The sequence below is a fragment of the Cuculus canorus genome, chromosome 3, assembly GCF_017976375.1.
Source record: "Cuculus canorus isolate bCucCan1 chromosome 3, bCucCan1.pri, whole genome shotgun sequence".
Taxonomy (NCBI): Eukaryota; Metazoa; Chordata; class Aves; order Cuculiformes; family Cuculidae; genus Cuculus; species Cuculus canorus.
Window position 1 is genome coordinate 47,860,814 of NC_071403.1, and position 22,087 is coordinate 47,882,900.

The window sequence follows — 22,087 nt, forward strand, 5'->3', positions numbered from 1 at the left end:
AAGCAAAAAATGTTTTGTCAGAGTGGAAATTCTAGACAATATTTTGGTTTTCGTTCTCATTGGTTTTGTTTGTTTCAGTCATCACCCACCTAAAAAAGCTAAATCAGGCAGCTGCTATGCCAAGAACCACTTTACTCTCCCCAAACATGAATGAGGCTGAACAACCAGAACACCTGTAACAGCTTAAAGTTGTTGTGCTATAGGATCCTTGGCAAGCTCAAGTAGTGTTAGTCTCTTGTCAGAGTCTGTCATGTTGGATAAGCACACAGACGCTTATATACTTGCATCTGGTAAATCATACATACTGGCTTCAGAGCCAGTGTCAACAATTTTAAGGTTTCCAAGTGCTGGGCTCATAGTTGTGGATGTCGGCTAAGGATGGTTCAGATTACTTGGCCTCTTTTGACATTGTGGTTGGGGCCTGGTTTAATCCTGAATGAGAAGGAAAGCATCACTCTGGCAGTCTGAGTTTTCTGTAGTGGTTTTGCAAATGCAGAGCAAGTCTGGTCCAGCTTAGCTTCTCCTCACCACTAAAACTACAATCCGGGTGACACACACCTGCCCCTGAGAAACACTTGGCTGGAACTTAGGCCATCAGTGAGGGAGGTAATGTATGGAGATTCCTCAGTCTTTGCTATAACCTTTTCAGCTGGACTGTCTGTTCCTTTCCCTTGATTTGCTGTGATTGAACAGTATATGCTGTCGCTGAGAGTATAAACCAGCTCGCTGCAGGGATTCGTACTTTAGTGGGCAGCCTGCCACATGCATCGCCGTAAGATACAGTGCTAAAGGCAACATACTTCTTTTATTCAAGGAGAGTAATAAAGCAGATTTTATTTGACTTGTATAAATCCACTTTAATTGGCTTTCCTGCTAACGCTTTCATTAACATGTAAATTAGCTGTCCCAGAGCTGTTAATTATCTTTGCAGAAAATGTTGGATATGGTCATATAACACACTTTTTTTTTTTTTTAACTGCTCTTAAGTTTTTATACTGAAATGTGCCCATAAATATTCACCCAGTTTTTTTTCAAGAGGAGGATGAAGAGGCTAAGGCTGTCTCATCATGTAGGGAAAAAAACTACCTTGCTTCAGCACTATTCACCAGCCTGCCACTTCGTTATACTGACAGTGTAAGATGATTAGTACTGGGTTTTATTGGTTTGGCCTTTGAAGGAATTTGGCAATTTTTTAAGTGTCTGGCAAACGAGGGAGCAGAGAAGGACGGCAGGTGTGCAGACAAAGGCCGCTTCCTCTCTTTCAGGATGTCTTGTGTTCAAAATTCGGTAGTGGCAGTGAAACAGGTAGGCATTACAGATTAGAAAGTGGCTGAATTCTCAGTTTCCGAGAAGCTGAGAACAAGCCTCTTCATTTTCCTATGGAGAAAAAAAAACTCTGAACTGTTAATACACTTTTTCTGCAAAAAAAAAAACAAAACAGGAGGGTTTTTGCAGCTTCACCAACTGCTTAAAAATGTTCTCCTTGCTTTAGTAATAAAAGATCTTGATGCTTAACAAGCTACCCTGACAGGATGCAATCTGTTTATAAGTTTTAACTGCCTGCTTGGAGCAATTGGCATCTATAGCATATATTTTTACAGCCTAGGCAAGGCGAAAGCCTGCACACCTAGAGCAGATAATAGACATGTTAGCACCATGGATTATCCTCGCCAAAGTCTTGGTCTTCTGAGAAGCATTACATGCCACCACTGCAGCTACCAAACATAGAATCATAGAATAGTTTGGGTTGGAAGAGACCTTAAAGATCATCCCGTTCCAACCCCCCTGCCAGAGGCAGGGTCACCTCTTACTAGACTGGGCTGCCCAAGGCCCCATCCAACCTGGCCTTGAACACCTCCAGGAATGGAGGATCCACAACCTCCCTGGGCAACCTGTGCCAGTGCCTCATGACGCTCATCATGAAGAAATTCTTCCTTATGTCTAGATCTACAAGAAGATCTTGTCTGAGCCTTGTTTCCACAGCAGAAACTTAGTAGCAGACCAGTACCAGTTAATGCCCTGTTTATACCGTATACTCCCCTCTTGGATGTCTGTTCCAAAATAACTGCAGCAGTCTAACTATTCAAGATAAGGGTGCTTTATTTCAAGCAACAGAAATTGATTAATATATAAATTTCACAGGAAAATGGTTTTTCTTAACATCTCTTTTCCATACATCATTATATGTTCTTATGTATGATTTGTACCCGAAATAAAACATCCTAAGATAGATTAATAAAAAGAAATAACTTAGAATAAGGAACTTTTAAAACAAGCTGTAGATAATGTTAGGTTGTATATACCCTATACACTTCCCTCCAGGGGCAGTGGCTTCTCTTTAAACATGAGAATGAAATGTAGCACGGACAGGCAATGTATTTCCTTAAATAAAAATCTTTGTGCAAAAGATTTCATTTTGCATCATAATTATGATTTCTACAGGAAAATTAAGGGGACAGATTTTACAATTCTAAATCAGAATTTGTGTTCTTTAAGGTTTTTTTGTTTTGTTCTAAGGCAAGCAGTTTGAACCCTTCTGCCAGCGCACTGCTGTCTTCATCATCGCTAAATGTAACCCAGTGACTGAAATCTTTCAAGCTGGGGCATTTTAAATTTTCTGGAGTGTGTGCTGGAGAAGTAGTTGATGCTGCCTGTATGGAAGCAGGGCAGGAAGAATCTGTGTCCAGGTCCAAAAGATTGGTGTTTTCTAGAAGGGAGCTGCTAGGAGAGAGCTGTGGATGCTGGCCGCCTGCTATGGGAGGGCCCTGAAGGTTAGCTATCAATTCTGCAGCATTTGGTGCCAACTGCTTAATTGTGCTGTTTTCTAGACTGGCAGAAGATGTAGGAGCTGCGAGAGTAGACCGTGCAGGGATGGGAACGTCCTGAGTCTGGGGGCAGAACCCAGGATTATTGTTGTTGTTGGAGTTGAACATTAACCCACTAAAAAGTGGGTTGTCACTGCTCTGGAGAACTTGCAGATGAAGAGCTGCAGGAGCAGATTTCTTTCTTCGTGGTGGCACCTTTGGGGCAAAGGAAGCGTTTTGGGGAGGCAGCATACTGGCCTCAGCTGTGCTTGCTGAGGGGAGCTGCCTTTCGCTGCTTCCCCTGCTCTCCTGAGGCTTCTCAGGTTGTAGTATTCTGGGTTTAGGGACTGGAGTAATCTTTGTTGGACTAAGAATAGTTCCAGCTTCTAGACAGGGCTCTGACAAGCCAAAAGGAGGTAATACTGGCTGTTGGTCAAATTGCTCTTCTGTAGGCAGGGCCTGAGGAGGAAAAAGAACAAGAAATTTAAGAACTCTGAGACGCTACCAGCGTAAGTCTTATCGATGGTGTTACTGAGAAAAGTTGACAGTACTGGAGAGGAAGAGAAAGCCTTACAAATAAAGAGGAGGCTTGACAGCACAGGTTTACGCTGTACCTGTTCTCACACGTCATGTCTTGGACCAGTGTTCATCTAGAGTGCAATCTGACGACGAGGACCTTACAGCCTGTTTGCTCCTTGTATGAGAAATACATCTCTTTCTGACCGTCTCTCATGTCTTTGCTCCGGGCCAAATTAACAGAGTTCTGAAGAGTTATTTATTTGTCACATCTCTCTGCTGACTAATGTTATTTAAGCAAGATTGCATAGGGAGAGCTAAATTAATGAGGCCATTAGCACATGCCTTTGGGTATATTCTGCTACATAAGGTTGAACACCCAAGAAGAGCATTAATGGCTCTGTCATGTCTCACTGGTGCAAGAACTGAAGCTGAAAGTAAACTTTCAACATACACTTTCAAACTGAAACCTAGCATATATTCAACACTTAAAAATATATAAGTATGTAGGGCCAGCTCAGTCCAAGAGGGCAAGGGTTGCTTCAGATTTCTCATACTCAATGTGACAAATGAAAGCATTTTAATTCTTTATTACTGTCTAATAATATTAAAAGATAACATACAGGCTTTTTAATGCAGTCAAAAGAGTCCATATTTCATACTATCTCCTGCCACTTCTGTCTATGTGCTGCTGTTAGGTTGCCAACATTTGATGACGTGCTTTTTTAATTATAAAGGTGGATTGGGTAGAGGTCTTTAAGTATTCATCTCCCATCTGAATTCACTCAGGTAGAGGTAGGAGTGGATGAAGTCAAACTGAAGTAGATATATTCCTTCAAGAGATTTCCTATAACTGACACCAAAACTGCAGTCCCTCTCAGCACCTTTCAGGAGTGTCCTGGGAGTGATGACAACATAAACAAAATAAACAGACTATTCCTTGAAAGTTATTGAGTGTTTCAGGAAAGGGCACACACTATGTTGGCCAGGTTGGTTTTTCTTTTGAATCTGCTAAGCAGACACGGCACAAAATCCATGATAGAGAAGGGGTGAATTTTTTACAAAGGAAGGTAAGGGAGGACTCCTAACAGCTCAGAACAGAGCTTCTGTCAAAGGAAGAACTTAAAAGGTTGTATTTCTCTCCCTCTCTTGTACTTAAATTGCTTTCACCATTAAACACTCATTTTAGCAGCTTTAAAGGTGAAGAACTATTATCTCCATTGTAGAGACCTGACAGAGACAGATTAAAACCCCAACACCTACAGGTTTGTATTTTTAATAACCTGAATTCTTGAGCAGAATCCAGACTCCAAAGTGAAAGGCTGAATCCCATTTTACTGCGTGTGAGATGTTTCTGAACGAGACAGAGAACGGCATACTGATAAAGAAGATGCCTCAAATCAATACAGAGCAGACCACGCATGATGTGGTCAAAAGTGAACACTGTAATAAACAAGGGAAGAGACTTAAATCCTGACAAGGTTTAGAAAATCCAGAAGAAAAGTAACAATATCTTAGACAACAGACTGACAAATAAAAAAGCTGAATATGGCTGAGTAAGGAACTCAAGGCTCTTTTTACTTTCTGATCTAGTAAATTTTTATGCCTTAGTGACTACAATACACAAAATAATTTCTGTGCCTGCTGGCTAAGAGCTTTAAGTGACAGGACTTCATAAGAGTTGTTTAGCAGTCCATGCCTCTTGCCATCATTCACACTCTGTAATGGAGGCTGGATGCATTTTGCTGTAACTCTCTTTCTTACATTTTCCACCTTGACTGTGGTCCTTTGCAGAGGTACTGGCTTCTTCGTAGTTGGAACTTTGGGTGGTGGGCGATGGGGCACAAGCACTGGTCCTGCCTGAGACCCTTGACATGATGTTGACTTTGCGATGGTGGGAAGAGGCTCAGGTTTGGTGAACATTTGGTTTCTAGTTGAAGTGGACTTTACTGCATCTTCCTGTAGTCCTGAAAAGCAAAAACAATTAGCGCCTTGGCTTGATTAAAATGTAGCTTCAAGATAATTTCTTTAATGTTTCCTAAAATGTGCATGCCTAAAGGGAACATGCTCGGGTCAGGAAGGCAGGTTTTAGAAACACACACAGATCTTTGCAATCCTGTCACATTTGTAGGAGGCAGTTAGGGAATAATTTCATGCCGAAAGAGCAGTGCAGTGCCACTATTCAGGTGTACTGGACTGAAATCCTGAGTCTCCTTTTGCCCTGGTTTCCTTATCTGGATAATCAAGATGATACCAAGTGCATCTTGTACTTTGGGAGGAACTGTAAACTGGTGGTAGAGCACAAGGGACTGAAAGTGATGCTCACCAAACTACTATCCTTACCAACACCGAGTGGAATGCTTAATGGGAATTTCAAAATTAATGGAGAGTAAATCTGATATAAAAAAATGTTCAGCTCTCTCTCTCTAAGGAGCAAACATGAAAGTGCCTTTATGATACTTCTAATTAAACTGGATTATTGCAATCTGCATTTGCTCTACTCACAAATGAAAAGGGATGTCTTTCTCCTAAACTGAGAGCCTTGCAAACTCGGGTAGCTACTTCAGACTCATACTGCATTCTTTCTCATTCATACAGCATCAGAAGAAGGACTGCTTGCAACCCTGGAGGTGCCCAAGTTTCAATATTTTAACTAGTTTCCTGCTTTAACTTGCCCTTGCAAGAAGTCTCTTCTCCAGGGACTATGTAAAGAGCCTGTACAGAGAGTAGCCTTTCAGCTTAGCTATTCAAGCTAAAGTGGTGCTAGCTTCTATCTAGGTTACAACTATATGTGCTGTCAAAATGTGAACAGAATCCAGGTTATTTCTCCAATAGCTATATTTACTCTCTGGTCCTGCTTGGAATAGAGAGCATTCGCTAAGTAGAACGGCAAATATCCTTTGTGCAACTCTGAGCTACCACAAGCACACCATCAGTTTAGGAAGATTTCCCATCTTTATCTTTTAATTTTTCAGACTAGATCTGGACATAAATAACCCAAGGTGCTCCTGGTGACAGATTAATCTTCAAAAAAAAAGGTTGATATTATCAAAACTGACAGAGAACACTAAGTACAGTCTTGCAAGAATGCGTGTGTCAGTGTTCAGGTGAGCTTCTGAATAGAAATACGTGCATTTGAGCTATGATGGGAAGGATGAATACACCTACAGTTTTCTTTATTTAAAGATTTTCAGAAGTCAGTTAGAAAGCTGTGCTTACCTCCTTTAGCTTCCATAAGACATCTAATAGCTTCTTCTGCTTCCTCAGCTGTGGTGGTTTTGATCTGCTTGACATTGTAAGGTTTACTTATTCCAGTTCGGACTTTAGGCTTTTAAAAAATAAATATAGGAGAATGAGTCATCTTGAGAAAACTGTTTTTTCTTCTGCACTCGTAATCCTATGGCTCAGCTCACACACCTGGGAAGTGCTGGTCTTGCCAGTGGCTCTCCAGCCACCTCTAAGTACTACAGAAAGGGTGGGGAGTTTGGGCAGGTATTACATCTTTGTTAGAGGCTGGCAGACAGCCCTGGTGTCCTCAGAGGGCCAGCAGTGTTGCTGGCAATGGTCAAGACTTTTCTGTATGTTGGGCACTAGCACAACCCATCAAAAAAGAGGTGAGAAGAGAATTAAAGCATGTTATTATCACGGGGTTGAAAAGTCAAGCTAGCTGTCAGAAAGCAGCACTTAGAACGAACCAACAATTCCCTGAACTTGCAGCATTCACTCTCTCCCTCTTTGATCTTAGTAATTCCTGGCAATTTAATAACATTTATTCTGGTGTTTAGCAGGTCCTACAGTTCCCTATTACAGTACAAGAAAATCATCTTAGCATTTCCAGCTCACGCATGTGATGGACTTCCTTGTGTGACAGGCCTGTCACATATGTGATGCTCGGCGTCTACACAGGTGGGAAGATCAGGACCATACTGAGTGGCAGGACTCACTGGCTGCTGAGGGGCTCCAGGTAGCAGCTTTGCTGTTGCCAGGATGGAGCAGGCGGAAGAGCTTCCTGGAGGGAGGGAACTGTCTGAGGGGGACTTTTTGCCTGGTGTTCCAGCTGAAAGAGGAATAAAAATGGCTTTTTACATTCAAGAGCTGGTACAACATTTTATCTGCAATGGAGCAAAACCAATGTGCTTCGAAATTGTTTGTGATAAATAAAAGAGATGCTGTCACTCTCCTTGCTCCTCCGGGGACAACATATTAGACAAGAGCTTCCTGTAGGATAGCGAGGACTTTGAGTCCCTCTGCCTGAGTGCCAAGAGCCAGACACTTTAATCTAGGAGGAGTGATGGGCTGAACTGTTACTGGTCTAAAGTGAAAAAAGCAATCTCAACACAGAATGAAATGCTGAAATCTTTAACTGTATCAGGAAGCAGTTTCCGAAACAGTCTTGCTTTCATTTAATTAATTTAATAACCTCAGCTGTGCATTCCAGGCACAGAAAACAGATACCAGTGTGGTCACTTCTGTGCAACAGACTCAGAAATTAATGGGAATAATCCTGAAGAACTCGTCTTCCAGCAGTGAATCCTTTAATTTAAGACTGGAAAACATATACAAAAGAGAACCTTCTGGGCTGCAAGCAAAATGTGATGTATAGCTTGTGTCATACAGAAGGCAAAGATGATTATGCTCATCTAGCAATCAGCATTCAGCCAGAAGCAGCCATAAAAACAGGAGCAGCATGGTGCTCTTGGCATCTCAGGTGGGTAGAGCTTAGGTAGAGAGCATCACTCCCTCTTTGTGCCTCATTGCGAAATCATAAGCTGCTTTGCATTTCTTCCATAAATACAAAAGCAAGCAAGAATTGCTTGCAGAGCAGAAAAGGACAAAAACTGTCCAGAACAATTATTTTCTCAAAGCTTTTTAAAAGGAAGATTACAATTAACTTAGAAAAAACCAAACTGTAAAAGAAAACACTCAGGGCCTTTGGAAGTCAGTAGTTAGTACTGATATTTTATTTTTATTGCCACAAAGTGGCTGGTCAACTCATTGAGTTAGTATGAAACATATGGGGCCGTTCCATCCCCACTAAAGGCATTTTTTGTGGAGTATCTGTCATCCTAAAGACAAACTTCTCCTGTCGCTAACTGCAGCTATAGTCAGCTGAAACAGACTGGGCAGCAAGTACAAGTACCCCAACAGCCTGACATTTCAGAGCAAAGTACTACTTTCTTTGTCACTCAGAAACAGCAGTGTTCAGTTGGGGCCAACACAACATGAAGAAAGAGTTAAGCTCACCAGGAGGTGGAGGCCTCTGAGGTGGCTGAAGTGGCCGAGTCCTGGTAGGAATGGACAGAGACCTGCTTGGAGTCCGGCGGTGGCGTTCCCCACTTGCCTCGAGCTCTTGCTTCAAATTGCCCAGGTCTGTATCATCTAGGGAAGTTTTAGAAAGGGTCTATATTAGGTGTCTGCTGGGTGAGATGCACCAAATCTCGATGGTCAGGAGAGAGATGATTATGAAGGGCAAGCCTCAACCAGATCTCTCAGCAACACGTCATGGCTCCTTTCATTCTATTTTGTTCTTCCTGAATGTCTCCCTGCTCCCACTCCAGGAAACATCTATCCTTTTGTCAGAGACCTCTCTCTCTCCTTTTCCAGCACTTATTAACTCTTTGTGCTGATCAAAGACCACCTGCACCTGATTTCACGGCACCTTGTTGGAGTCTGAGCTTTTCATAGCCAAACCTGGCAGCAACTTCCTCTCATCCAAAAACTGTGTCATGGCAGCCACGAGCAGGCTAGTCGTGGTCAATCCCTTGCTCTTCCTGAATGCAGGAATTGCTTCTGAGAATTAGCCAACTTTCCTTGCTCAGGAGAACTGGTTTCTATGCCAGATAAAGAAACTGACTGGATGGCTCACTCACCACACCTCTGCTTTCCATCAACATCTCCTAACAGGTATTCCTGCCTCAATCTGACAGCGTTTGGCTGCACCTTGTATGACTGGCCTATTGCACCATCTTTCATCCTGCCTAAGCCTCTCTGACAGCTGGAGAGGTGAGGAGTAGGGATTGCTGGAGTGTCCTAGTGTGCTGAAGTGAGGGCTTTCACTTCAGTTCTCTCCCCTCCCTTCCCTGCTCAGCCATGCAGCTGTGTTCTTTTAGCGCTCAAAAATCTACTGGTTTAGTTTTGTCCCCGTGGTTTGGAGAGGATGTGGAAGGAACTGTGGTAGCAGCAGTCTCATACTTCAGGCATTTTTACACAAGTTCCTGTTTTTCAGAAAGCTGCACTCTGCAGGGAATACGGAGCTGCCTCACAGTTTCCTACTCCCACTCAGCAGCGGAAGGCAGCCACAGAGAGACAGCCTGTGATCTGCCCAACCCCCTCAACCCCTCCTTTCTGCAGATACAGGCTCATTGGTAGGATCCAAGGAGTCATGCAGGTGCTTAAATGCACAGCTTGAAATTCTGGCATTAGCACTGAACACAAGACCAAAAAAAACCCCAATCCAGCCACCACCACTATATCCCTTCCCCTAAAGTGCTGCTGGTTTTAGGCAACAGCTCCCACGGACATCAGTTTTGTGAGACTATGCCCTTCTCTGATCTTGGAAACACACATACACACTGTTCTGCCTGTCCCTGGTTTCCATCTGTGTCTAACACCAGCTATGCAATCATCATACCTTTGATTAGTTGTTACTCAGGTGGAACTGGAAGCTTATGGAAGCATCCAAAATTGCACTGTCTTTCAAGATGGACTGAACAGATTATATTTTGACTTGTGTGAGACCATGGCCCCACCTTGACCTCCTTCAAACTATACTTTATCATCTCCATTTACTTTTTGATATTCTTTGTGGAGAAGAGTGAGTGTGGGTGAAAAGAATCACTCACTGCAATTCTCTGTAGCTTAATGAATCATCACACAGTAGGCCAGAGGTATTTGGAGGGCAAGGCATCTATAATACAAAGTTATTGGCTTCACAGTATTTAATAACGACAGATCAGTCCTTGGCTCAGGGCTCAGTTGCTGGGTCTGGCCACGCTGCACTCATCCTATGACTCAAGGTGGACAAGAAAGCTGTATATCACTCCAATTGTTTGGAAAAATCTGTCTGCGTAAATCTGTGAATTTCATTTAATCTTTTTGAACCCTGCTTCTGACTCAGCCTTTGAAGGTATTAAAGTTTTCAGTTTTATGTCAGAAGACATGCACTTCTGAGAGACTGCAGGAAGGCAGCTATTGAATCCCTTGCTGTCATAGAGAAGCGTTTAATACGTGACCCAACCTGTCAATACTTGGTCACCAAAGCACGTCCTGATCACATCCCAATGTAAGAGAGATCACTGCTCGCTTGGCGGGTTCTTGCTGCAGTTTTTATCTGCATCCTCTTCACGGCTTTATCTTCTCTTTACTGAGTCATTTCACAATAATGTGCCAACAAGTCAGGTGACCAGGAAAAACGTTAATACATTTATGAAGCACTAAAAGAATTAATTTACCTGTTGTGCGAACCTTGACTTCTTCAAAAATAAATAAAATAGGAACAAAGGAGAAACTTTAGGCTTCTTTGAAGTAAGTAATTTGAACACAACAACCTGCTGAACTATCCAGCTTATGCCTGACTGCACTGCCACAGCTATTGTCCAAAGGACAGGGCCAAGCTGATCATTGAATCAACAGGATTCCTTGGTTTGATTTCCCTCTGGCCTTCACCGATAAGAAAATAACAGATTTTTTTTTTATTGTATGCTCTGGTGCTGAACAGCATCACATGGACAAAACGATTTAATTTCTCCTGATTATAAAAGGAACACAGCATTTCCCAGTGCTCCTGCTCTGCACTAGGCCGAAGAGGAGAAGGATCTAAGCTTTATTACTTGTATTTCTGTTATGCCTGAGGGCCTCAGTTACACTCACTAACTCAAGGAGGGTTGAGTACTGTAAGAACACATACCAAAAAGATGCTCCTTATCTTTGGGGGACCTACAATGAAGACATAAATGAACAGAGAAATAGAGACAAAAGGAGAACAGACGACAAACTTTCAGGTCTTGCTTTAAGGAATGTAGGTAATTTACCTTTATATAGCCGTGGGATTTGTCCAGATTTGTCTGAATGATCTGTGGATGTGAAATGTCCACAGCCCTCCGGCATATCTTCTACTAGGTGTTGACACAAAGCATCATCTAAATAATCATCTTCATCCTCCACTATATCACCTGAATTAAAATATTAGATAACAGAGACGTAGTGAGCACATGCATTCTCTGTCTTTCTCTACTACCAATCAATGAAGTTAATAGCAAGGTTCTTGTGTAACCCATATGTCTCACTGCTTTGTTTCTATTCAGACAACTATACCATACACTGAATTTTCTAATGTATGTTTTAACACTAAATTAAAAGGAAAATCTAAGCAACAGTTTTCTGCCCAGGCACAGTGCCAGGTCATGGCTTTAATTACAATCCTCTTTTTAAGAAGCGTGGCTTCAGTAGAAATTAAGGTGCCACAAACTCCTACTGTACCTTCTCGGTGCAACTAAAGTCAGCAAAGCAATTTCTCACCACCTTAGTTTAGAAAACTTGCTGCTGACCTTCTGAATCATAGTCCAAACTCGAGAAGTCAAAATTTTCTTCCAGAAGGCAGGAGTTTGCCATGGGAGACACAGGGGCAATGCTGTCCCGTTTTCGAGCAATTTCCTCCTGAAGGCCTTTTAGCCAATCCTTGGTCTTGGGCCGGATCTTCACTGTTCTGCCTCTGACCTAATGCAAAGAAAGAACTGTTTCCCCTTTGCCAAACAACAAAATGAGAATACATTAACAGAATCACTGCTGCCTGTCCATTGTAGAACTGCTTCAGAAACTGATATAACTAAAGCTCATTTCAGAAGCTAAACAAAAGGCTTCTGAAATGATAAAAAGCTCTTCCTATCCCCATAAAAAACTTCTCAGACTGTAACGATATTCTTGAAAGAAAATTAGCTTCACTGCTCAAAAGCACTGATGCTGCATTTGCAAAATACTTGAGAAATAGGTGAAACATCAAATACTGTCAAAACGATACTGTCATAATAATAATGGTGTGGGAGGGTTCTATTTTTCAGTCAGCAGCATTAAAACACACACAAATTTGCTCCCTGATGCCACCTGTAAGGGCACTTTCTGCTCAGAAAATCCCAAATATGATGGTTGCTTTATATGGAAAGTATATTATCAGATTAAGACCACAGCTGCTGGCATGTGTTGCTCCAGGACACTTGGTGTGAGGTGTCCAAGGCTGCAGCTTCAGCAACAAAATTACTTCACAAAGTTCCAGAATCAGGTTCCAAGCACCTTGACACCAAAGTCAAGTGCACGTACAACTGTGTGTTTGGGTCTGTACTATAAATTACATCGATGAAAAGAGCCAAATTAATAAAGTCCAAATATGAAAGAAGAATAAGGTTTAAATCCATTACTTCAATGTTGATTTTATAGTGCAGCCGCACAAACAGTTTTGTCAGCATAAATGAGGGGGTTGATGAATTGCAGAGTGTGTGTGGGAAGGAAGAGCAGAGGATGGGAAGGTAAACGCCTACTGTTAATGCTAAGTTTACCACGGAGGCCAATGAATGATGTTGTTCTAGCTTGGTAGAAGTTTATTTGATACACGTAAGAGAAACAAGAAAACTCCAAACCACAGTTCTGAAGGTGCTGCGTTAACAGCATAAAGTCACATATAAACTCAGAACTACTTCAAGAGCCAGAACAATGACTGGCATCCATTTACTCTGCAGTGGTATCAGAGGCCAGATGCTTAGCACTGCTTAGGAGCTCCAAGAAGACACCTCCTGCCTGCCTAAAACTGAAATATTGCATTAAAAGTTTCAGCAGCTGGGAAAGCTAAGGACTTTGTGAGCACTAAATTTCTTTAAAATAATGCTACTTGATTTAGCTAGAAACTCAACTATCTCACCTAAGTAACCACTTTTGAGATATTTATTATGAAATTATTATTATAGGTTTGAGAGAGTCTTACTTTGACACCATCTATATCCATAACACGAAGAGCTGACTTGCTGTCTGCAAATGTCACCAGCATTTGACCTCCACTGATCCTAGTAAAAAAAAGGCAGAGGAGAAAAACCAGTGCATTTTACTTCACCGTTGAATGAAAACCTTAAAGGCAAGCATGATAGTTTACTAACCCTTTACTAGGTTGCTCCTGAAGTGGCAGTACAAACATCTCAGCAGCTTTTGACAGGATACCCAGTCTGATATCCATACTCCCTCTGTACTAACTTCTGTGGCTCTGCAAACACCTCACGTCAGAGGGCATGTGATGTTCCCAAAGACTAGTATACCATCCAGCTTTAAAGGAATTAAAACCAAAACCAAACCACCAAAGCATGTTGTTTGCTGGTGAAGAAAAAGAGCAAGGAATGTGGTGTTGCTGTTCATGCAAGGCTGCTTTTGAATCCTCAACTTATGTTTGTTTTTTCGTAAAAAATATACAACAACAGGTCATCAGTTTTCTTCATTAAGAAATGGGTCAAATACAACATAAGTTTATGGTCTTGTTTCCCAGGTCAACTGTCAAGTCTTTAGTCTGTATTTCTCAAAACAGAAGTCTCATTGCTATGATACAGCCCTGTACAGAATCAACCAGAATGAAATTGAACTGCTCTGTCAGAAGGTATCACACGCTCCCTCTTAAACTGCGAGAGCCCGTACCATTACAAAATAAGCAAAATGACCCCCAAAAGAAAGGAGAGCCAGCCAGGAAATCCTAGTGAGTGTAAAAGTGTGCTGGAGGAGAGCAAGACCTCCTCGGAAGAAGTGAAGCAGGGCCCTGAGGACTTGCCAAGAAGAAGAAATGCATAGAAATAAGGCCTGAATCTAAAGGTGGTGATTCATGGCAAAGCATTATGGTGCTGTACTGAATGAAATTCTCCTCCACTCAGCCAAGAGAGCTGTTAAACTATTGCTGTAACAGGCTGATGAAAGATAAAAGATATTTAAAGCACTTGTATTCAATTTCTAATGCAGAATTCAACATGCAGTAAAGGAATTCAGCATACTACTTTCTAATACCAAGTTAATTCTGTCAGACGAAAAAGGGAACTCCTAGTTTGTGTTTTAGAATAGATAACATTCCATTTCAGCTCTCAGACTTACCTGACCAGAACAATAGTGCCATAATCCTCAAACATTTGCATAAGCTCTGTACGCAAGTCCTCAGGAAACTCATTTTTCTCTTCAGGCGTTGGCGACAGCAAGTTTACAACCACTGTGGCATCCAGTGGTCCCTGGAAAGATGACACTTCCTGGAAAACACTCTCGCGGGCAGCTTGATTAACTTCCTGAACTTCTACTTCTACAATAGCTAACACTGGCCTAGATAAAACAAAGGAGGAATATTTGTTTAAAATCAAGATCAACATCACCCAATAGGAAATGCTTATTTAAAATTAAAATCAATGTCAAGCCGTAGGTAAGAATTTAGTTGGGTGAAGGACAACCAGTGTATTGTTTAAACTCTACACATCTCTGATCATGTTTAACTCCACGATGTCAAATTTCACTGCAAATACATAATTAACTTTGCTATACTTCAGAAGAAAGTGATTTTTATGTATCTTCTACACAGGAAGAGAAGCGGAACAAATTACTTAAGGCCTCACTGCAAAAAAGCATTGTGGCTGGCAGTACAGCTCAGAAGTTCACTCTGGTGGATCAGTTCATTTTTCCTGCAGAGGAAGATCATGCCTTGAGCATTCTTAATTGCATCTACCAGCCCTGCATTAGCTGAATGTAACAGTGAGGATACACCATAAAGGAATTCAAATAACAATTGTGTGTAGCACTTCTGGTAAACATGCAGTCTAAAAATACCAGGACACCTGACTCATCATCAAACAGATGTCTTCCAAAACATCTATAGATAAGGAAGGCAATATATTATTTTCTGTTAGGCAAGGCCACATAAAGACATCTTCTCCCAACCACTAAGGACAAGGTACTGTCAGTGTATAATGTAGGAAACACATTAATCCATCACATTAAAAGCAGTCAACACTGCAAATTTGCTTCTTCAGCCATTTGTCACAAGTGACATCTCTGTGAGTTAGATCTAAATAAAATGGATAAAGCTATCTGAAAGAGTAAAGCCTGACTCATCTCAGTGGATGCAATCCACATTCTCAAATTCCCACCTGCCCGTACACAAAGCAGTAACTGGGATGGCTGCTCTTCTAGCTATGTCAAAATTGCTGCCTCCTACCTGCAATACAGCAGGTTCTGGAATAGTCAGTATCAGAAAACATGAAAGCAACAATAGCAGAGTAGCAAACACAAAAAATGTATAGGAAGAGTTAACTATTTCTAAAAGCACAGTGGATTATAATGCATTTCCATATGTCACAAAGATATAGCTAAGCCCTTTTTCCAACACAAGCCTTGGGAAAGCAAACCTGCTGACTGTAATTAAAAAGCAGTTTTTGCAGTCAGTTTGCTGAAATAGAAAACCAACGTACAACAGCCGTGTTTCACAGACTGCATCCTCAGGGTCCTATATAATGAGTGCAGCAGTTCCACTCTGCTTCATGGAACACAGCAATGTCAAAGTCTTGACACAGAGAAATTGATTGCAAGAGGCACTTTCTTCCATTGCTGGAGGAATACAAAACAGTCCTTCCATGCAAGAGCACCAGGAGAAGTGCAGAGCCAGCTACTGTGAGTGACTGAGTGTTGCTATGAGGGACAATATTGCAACATTTCCACCGGGCATGCAAGGAGCCAGACAAAGATTATTCCGAATGCAGAGGAGCTTTCAAGGTGTGTTTTTTACAGAATTTGTTTCAGAGAAATTAAGTGGTGACAAATTTAACAAAGAAAGGTCATTCATATCCCTAAAGAGAAGTTGGTAGTATGGACCAACCAGAGGCGCTGGTCTTTTGTGTTTTCCTCTTCCTCCCATCTCCATTTCTAAGGGAAGCCCAGCAGCCAAACACTTCACTACTCTGAAAAGGTCACACCTGACCCTATCTTACAACTATTCAGGACACACAATCCCAATCTCTTCCTCTCTCACAGCAATCTGAGTGGAAAACCATCAGAGTAGCTTATTTTTGTATTGGAGCTTTCCAAAACCAAGCAACAGAGAGCCCTCAGTCTCCTATACCTGTTGCTGCAACTTATCCACCCCTTGCCAAGATCGCAGTGGAGCAGGAATCAATACAGGGCCACAGATACTGGCCCACCTGGTATAAAACCCACCATAAGGGGGGGGGCAAAACCCCACCAAATGAATACTGAACACAGAATAAGACTCGGTCCCTCACTCTGAAGGTATATGGCACATTCTAACCTAGCAGCCCTTTCTCTGCTCATTTGCCAGGACTTTACCTGTGGTCAGATGCTTGCAGCTCCGCTCTCCCATAGTACATCAAAGCTCCAGGGGTCCAGGTGTGCCTGACTTTAGTTTCAGCATTCAGATCACTGTCTAGAAGATTGATCTCTCCAGCTATGAAGCACAAAACACGATTTAAAACTCACTCAAAGCTGGTTTTACTAATAGTTAAAAGCTATTTTATTAGGAGGCACTTCATAGACAATAGTAGTGGAAGGTGGGGGTTTTTTTGTTCTTGTATATACCATTCAAAGGAGAGCTTGTATCTTAAAAGATTTACAAGTCAGGGACTAGGAAAAAGAAATACAGAAAAAACAGGGAGTGCAACAGAGACAGCTGATCACTAGAATAAGACACCTGCAAAATGGTTAAGCTGAACATCACCCAATCAATTGCCTGTACAATCTGAGTCAACAGAGTCATATTAGTGTTTTGCCTCCTGCCCCATTATCGAGCCTAGAAACAGACACTGTACTTGCAAAATCCAGCACAAATCTGAAGAATACACAGAGATTGGAGAAAAAATACACAAGAAACTGGAGAAAGCAAACCTGTGCAAATCCAACCTCCAAATACTTCTTTTGCAATGCACTAAGGTGATAGAAAGTGCTCCAGACATTATGACAGAGCGATGTATTATATTGCTGTCAGTAATAGAAAAGTTTTTAGGTCACTGTTTGGGCTAATGGATAACTCTCTTTTTTGTAGAGCTGAAAATGAGTTAGCACGGAATATGGTGTTTCGCCTCATCACTCATACTGGGGCTACACTTTCTTATCAGAGGCAGATAGTCCTCTAGCCTATAGCAGCAAAAAGTAGCACAGCAGTAGAATTAGAGCCAAGAGGCAGAAGAGCCTTGCCACCAGCAATAAAGTAGAGGAACTCCAGTAGCAGACTAACTAGAAAAGCTCAGGGCTGGGCAGGTGGGTAAACAGGCACGGGGTCAGTTATAGTACACCCATGCGAGCTGGCTGTGGGAGTCTTGCAAGATCTAAAGAAAGGAACCTGCCTCAGGTCTTGTAGACCAGCGAGATATGTCCTACATGCTGTGTATAGTCCACCAACTAAAATCCTCCCAAGGGTAAGCCTTGACATACAAAATAACGAATATGCATGGAAAATGCCAAAGGGTTTTCTTTCTCCTGAAATGAAAAACAGCCAACACAAGAGGGCTGTTTTCCTTATTATGTCTCATTCAGTTTTCCTTTCCCAGATTTTACATCTCTATCGATGGTTTAAGCTCCTCATTCCACTTTATTTTTCATTCCTTAAGTAAGAGTGAATAAATATCACATTGACATGTTCTCTGTGACTGCCCTAGTTTTGCTTTGCAGTTTTAAAACTTGGTGTACTCAGGGCATGACCTGGATTCCAAGCAGAAGTTCCCAGGCATGTGAAAAATCACATCTGTGGGTACCAACCAAGTTCTCCAGCAGGAATTTGTTTTAATATTAATTTGTTCAGACTTTATAAGCATTGGGAGACAGATGTACCTGCAGTTATCAAAACTGTCCCTGGACACGCAAAGAAATACTATTTATTTTGTTATTGTAACTTTTGAATAACAAGTGAAGGCAGCCTTTCTGTTGCGCTGGCCACTCGTGATCTGCAAGTACTTCAGAAGCACTAATTAATGAAATCTCCCCCAATTCCAGAAACTAGCAGAAATATTCCTACAAATTACCAATGCAGAAGAAATTACAGAAAAGTGCTTATACATCTATTGAGGACAACAGTTACAACAGTCTGGTCGTTATAACACGGAAACTTTATGTCGACTAACGATTCGGTTGAAATGCAAAAGAATGATTTCTAGATTGCTACAGCTGGATTGTTGTTCCTCAGCGAGCTCTCAGCACCTCTTCGATCTGTAGCATGAAACCTTTGTTCTCGCTCAAGAAGAAAGGGCTCGCTCTATCTCTGCAATTTATTGCAGTGAAGCCAAAAGAACACCTGCCCATGTAAAGCCACTGCAATTTGACTAAGCCTACAGGACACATCTAAAGACAGCTCTCAGCCCACAACTCATTAACTCCTTTCCTCGTCATTCACAAGATTAAATCCACTTAGGTGGGTTCTGGATGAAATCTAAACCAGCTTTCAGATAAAGGAGGAAAGATCCTACACACCTGTTTTTTCAAAAGGCAGTTTCTTTCTCCACCAAAGCACTCTGTCAGTCCAAGCTGGGGTTCTGCACTTATCACTTGTATCGTAAGCCTCTGAGCCAACGTCATATTTATATGTTGGTCCAAAATTAATAGTCCCTTCATGGAAGTCTTTAAAAATCTAAGAAAAGAAATACTATTTCTCTTATTAAGTTACAGATGAGGTAGGTGCCGTTGTGACGTATCAAATTCATTGCAAACAAACAACATTCTGATTTTTAAACAAATTACTACATTAATGTCCTACAACCATGGGTCTGAGAATGCAACTTTTTCATTCTCTCAAGGAATTAGACCAAGCAAACATGCAGGTATTTGAGAAAATGAGACACACTGCCTTACTTTTCCACTGGATTTTTGCTGTTGCAGTTGATCAAATTCCAGAAGTGTCTTCCAATCTTGACGTTTGAGAAAATAAAAGACTTCCTCATATGTCAGATCAATGCGATAGTTAAAATCACCACACCAGAAGACATAGTCATGTGAGAACACGCTCCGCCCCTAGTTTAGAGGTACAGAATACTGTTAATGTTAAGTCACATTCATGAAAACACCTTTTAAATGCACTGAAATGTAGAACTCTGACTCGCTGAATTACCAAATACTGGACCCAGTTGCCATGTTCTATTTGATAAAATTCATCTTATGCTAATACTGAATGATTCCTTCCCTGTCTTTTGCATCCCACTGAGCTGAATTTTGTAAACAAAAGCATCAGGCTCTGACTTCTGTTTCCTGAAGCTATGTCTAAGATAGGACCCTATTTTTTTAGCCACAATTTGGCTATCATTGATATTAAAAATATATGTTTGTTTCCCTAACACATTTCACACACTTATATTTAACTATGCCAAATATAACACCAAGTGTGCATCTGGTATCGAGGCACAGTCAGCAACAAAGGTCCTGAATAAGAACAAGCTCCCAACAGGATCTTATGTGCATATCCTACTTTTGTAAATGTACTGAAATATAAAGTTAATGAAATTTCACTCCAATTCTAAATTTAACATCCTATCCTCTAACCTGTCTTTTCATCACCCCCCATTAAGCTATGAACCTATAAAACCTTATGTCTAAACCCCTAAGATTCGTGAAGGAAATGTTCCAGAGCTGTGGCTCTCTCAGCACTAGAGGGCACTCTTTATATGCACTATACACACAAGGTACATTTTGCTATTGCAAATATAAAGGACATGAAATAGTTAATGAGGTATTAGAAGGAAAAACTACCGTAAGCACAACTTTATGGCCATTTGGAACAGATATTCTATGCAGGACGTTCAGACTGTCAGTATTAGTTCTCACATAAAACAAATGATTGATATGCTGCGTGTGCCAAGCCTCTAAACCTTGCAAACAACAGGGAGTTAAAATTTTACACTTTACAACCTAAATACCATTTTTTGCTGACTAACAAGAATACAGAAACCGGTCCAGTCCCTCCCTGGTTTAGGACCTCTCCAGAGAGGTCTGAGAAGGAAAGCATTGTGGAAATTAAAGCAACCAGCATCAAGCAAAGCAAAGGTCCACTCCTACCAAATCCCACAGGTTATCTGCTGGCCTGAGAAGTGTGAGATGAAACAGTAGAGTGATTGATTTGACACCATTTAGGAGGAAAGTTATTCATACAGACTGATAGTGCCCACTTGCCACACTCTGGGAGAAGCGAGCAGCTCCCTGACAGTGACACATTCATAAAGACAAAATGAAGGGAACAGAAAGTACCGTATCAGTGACCCAAGAATGGGTATATCATACCCAAGCAAGAGCAGCTAAAGCACGGAGGTACTGAGCAGCACAAAGGTTTTAGGAACCCATACTAACACCAGGAAGAGCTAATCAATATGATGCTCTCCAGCTCTCACGCCAGTCACCTATCCATGAGGCCTCACAGATTTGAGTGAAGTGGCACTGTTCTGAAAGATCAACCTGAGAACTGTTCAAAGGTGAGGACTTTTCATGCACCAGAACACCTATGTTTTTTGAAAGGCATAGAGCTTTTGTAAAGCAAGTGCTATACTAGGTGGTATCTGGTCTCCTGTGAAACATGCTTCCATTTTTTTTAAAAGAAATGTTCACCATTTTCTTCTATGCCCATTCTCCATGGCACCGAGATGACTTCTTTGATGACCTGTCAAAGACAGCCTAAAGACCAGCTTTCATAACATAAAGATACAGCCTTTATCTCCAATGTTTTTAGCATGCATACACCTACACTTACCATTGGGAAGCTGAGTTTCTGTGTGATTTCTTTATAATCTTCATTCCGCTCTTTCACCTGAGTCTGCCCAGCAGTTAAGTGACTGCATATAAAGCAGAAACTGGTACTATAGAACTGAAAACGAATGCTCACTGCCCCTTTATTTCCAGCTTTTCCTCCCATTCCTGTCTTCACAGTGTCTATTGCTACATCCCTGTATTAAAAAAAATGGAAAGAGAATAAAGGGCTGCAGGGACAACAATTCACTTTGACTGCAACATAAAGGAAAAGCAAGTTTACAATGCCATGTCTTCTCCCATACAGAAAGCTTGTTGCTTTTAGGCACCATCTTCTAGGCTGCAAAGTTTCTTGATGATGTTCATGTACTTACATTTCAAATTAACTATAATACAATAGTATAGAAATAAAATTATTTGAAAGAATTTTTCTCCTCTTCTTGCCTTGCTGTATCATTTCAAAGGGTCGTTATTTCTAAAATACTGGGAATTTCTACAGAATATACTTTTCAAATTTACCTCCAGCATGATCTTTAAAATAGGGACAATAACTAATTTTACTATTAATTTTCCTTTTGAGCATACAGGAATCTACTTTTCAGACAGTTAACAATTTAATTAGGGTTACTGTGTGTTGAAACCCAATTTTGCAGTTGATGCTGGATCAATTAAAGTCAATTAAAGAGCAACAGATCATAACCCATAATTTGTTAAATCAGATACAATAAAATCAGTGATTACTGGATACAACTATTTATACCTAACTCCTAAAATGAGTTCTGTACCGATGACAAATTGCGTAGGGCCTCCATGCTGTTAATTACACAGTATTTCAGTGTCACGCTTAGCATACACTTTACTACAAAAAAGATGACTTGGCAAAGCAGACCACCTGCTCACAATGCAATTTTTCCCAGCCAGCCAGTCTACTCCCAAGAATAAAGCCTGCCTGTCTTATCAGATAAGTAAATGATGAGACCATTGTAACCAACCCCAGCACTATGCAAGTCCTTCCCACTGAGAAAATTTTACTTCCCAGG

At 41.2% G+C, this 22,087-nt stretch overlaps 1 protein-coding gene across 3 annotated transcripts in view; it reads right to left on the reverse strand.

The window, feature by feature from the left end:
- Positions 1-10: 10 nt before the first annotated feature.
- Positions 11-22,087, reverse strand: part of SYNJ2 (synaptojanin 2) — a 70,796-nt gene continuing 48,719 nt past the window's right edge. For all 3 annotated transcript variants that reach the window (XM_054061523.1, XM_054061524.1, XM_054061525.1), the window contains 13 exons: positions 21,052-21,244; positions 19,170-19,328; positions 18,792-18,948; positions 16,659-16,776; positions 14,430-14,648; positions 13,291-13,369; positions 11,867-12,035; positions 11,351-11,491; positions 8,565-8,699; positions 7,265-7,377; positions 6,540-6,648; positions 5,085-5,287; positions 11-3,263 (listed from right to left, as the gene is read on the reverse strand). In XM_054061523.1, coding sequence (XP_053917498.1) covers positions 2,463-3,263; positions 5,085-5,287; positions 6,540-6,648; positions 7,265-7,377; positions 8,565-8,699; positions 11,351-11,491; positions 11,867-12,035; positions 13,291-13,369; positions 14,430-14,648; positions 16,659-16,776; positions 18,792-18,948; positions 19,170-19,328; positions 21,052-21,244 — 2,596 coding nt within the window. In that variant the 3' untranslated portion in view covers positions 11-2,462. The remainder of the gene's footprint in view (positions 3,264-5,084; positions 5,288-6,539; positions 6,649-7,264; positions 7,378-8,564; positions 8,700-11,350; positions 11,492-11,866; positions 12,036-13,290; positions 13,370-14,429; positions 14,649-16,658; positions 16,777-18,791; positions 18,949-19,169; positions 19,329-21,051; positions 21,245-22,087) is intronic.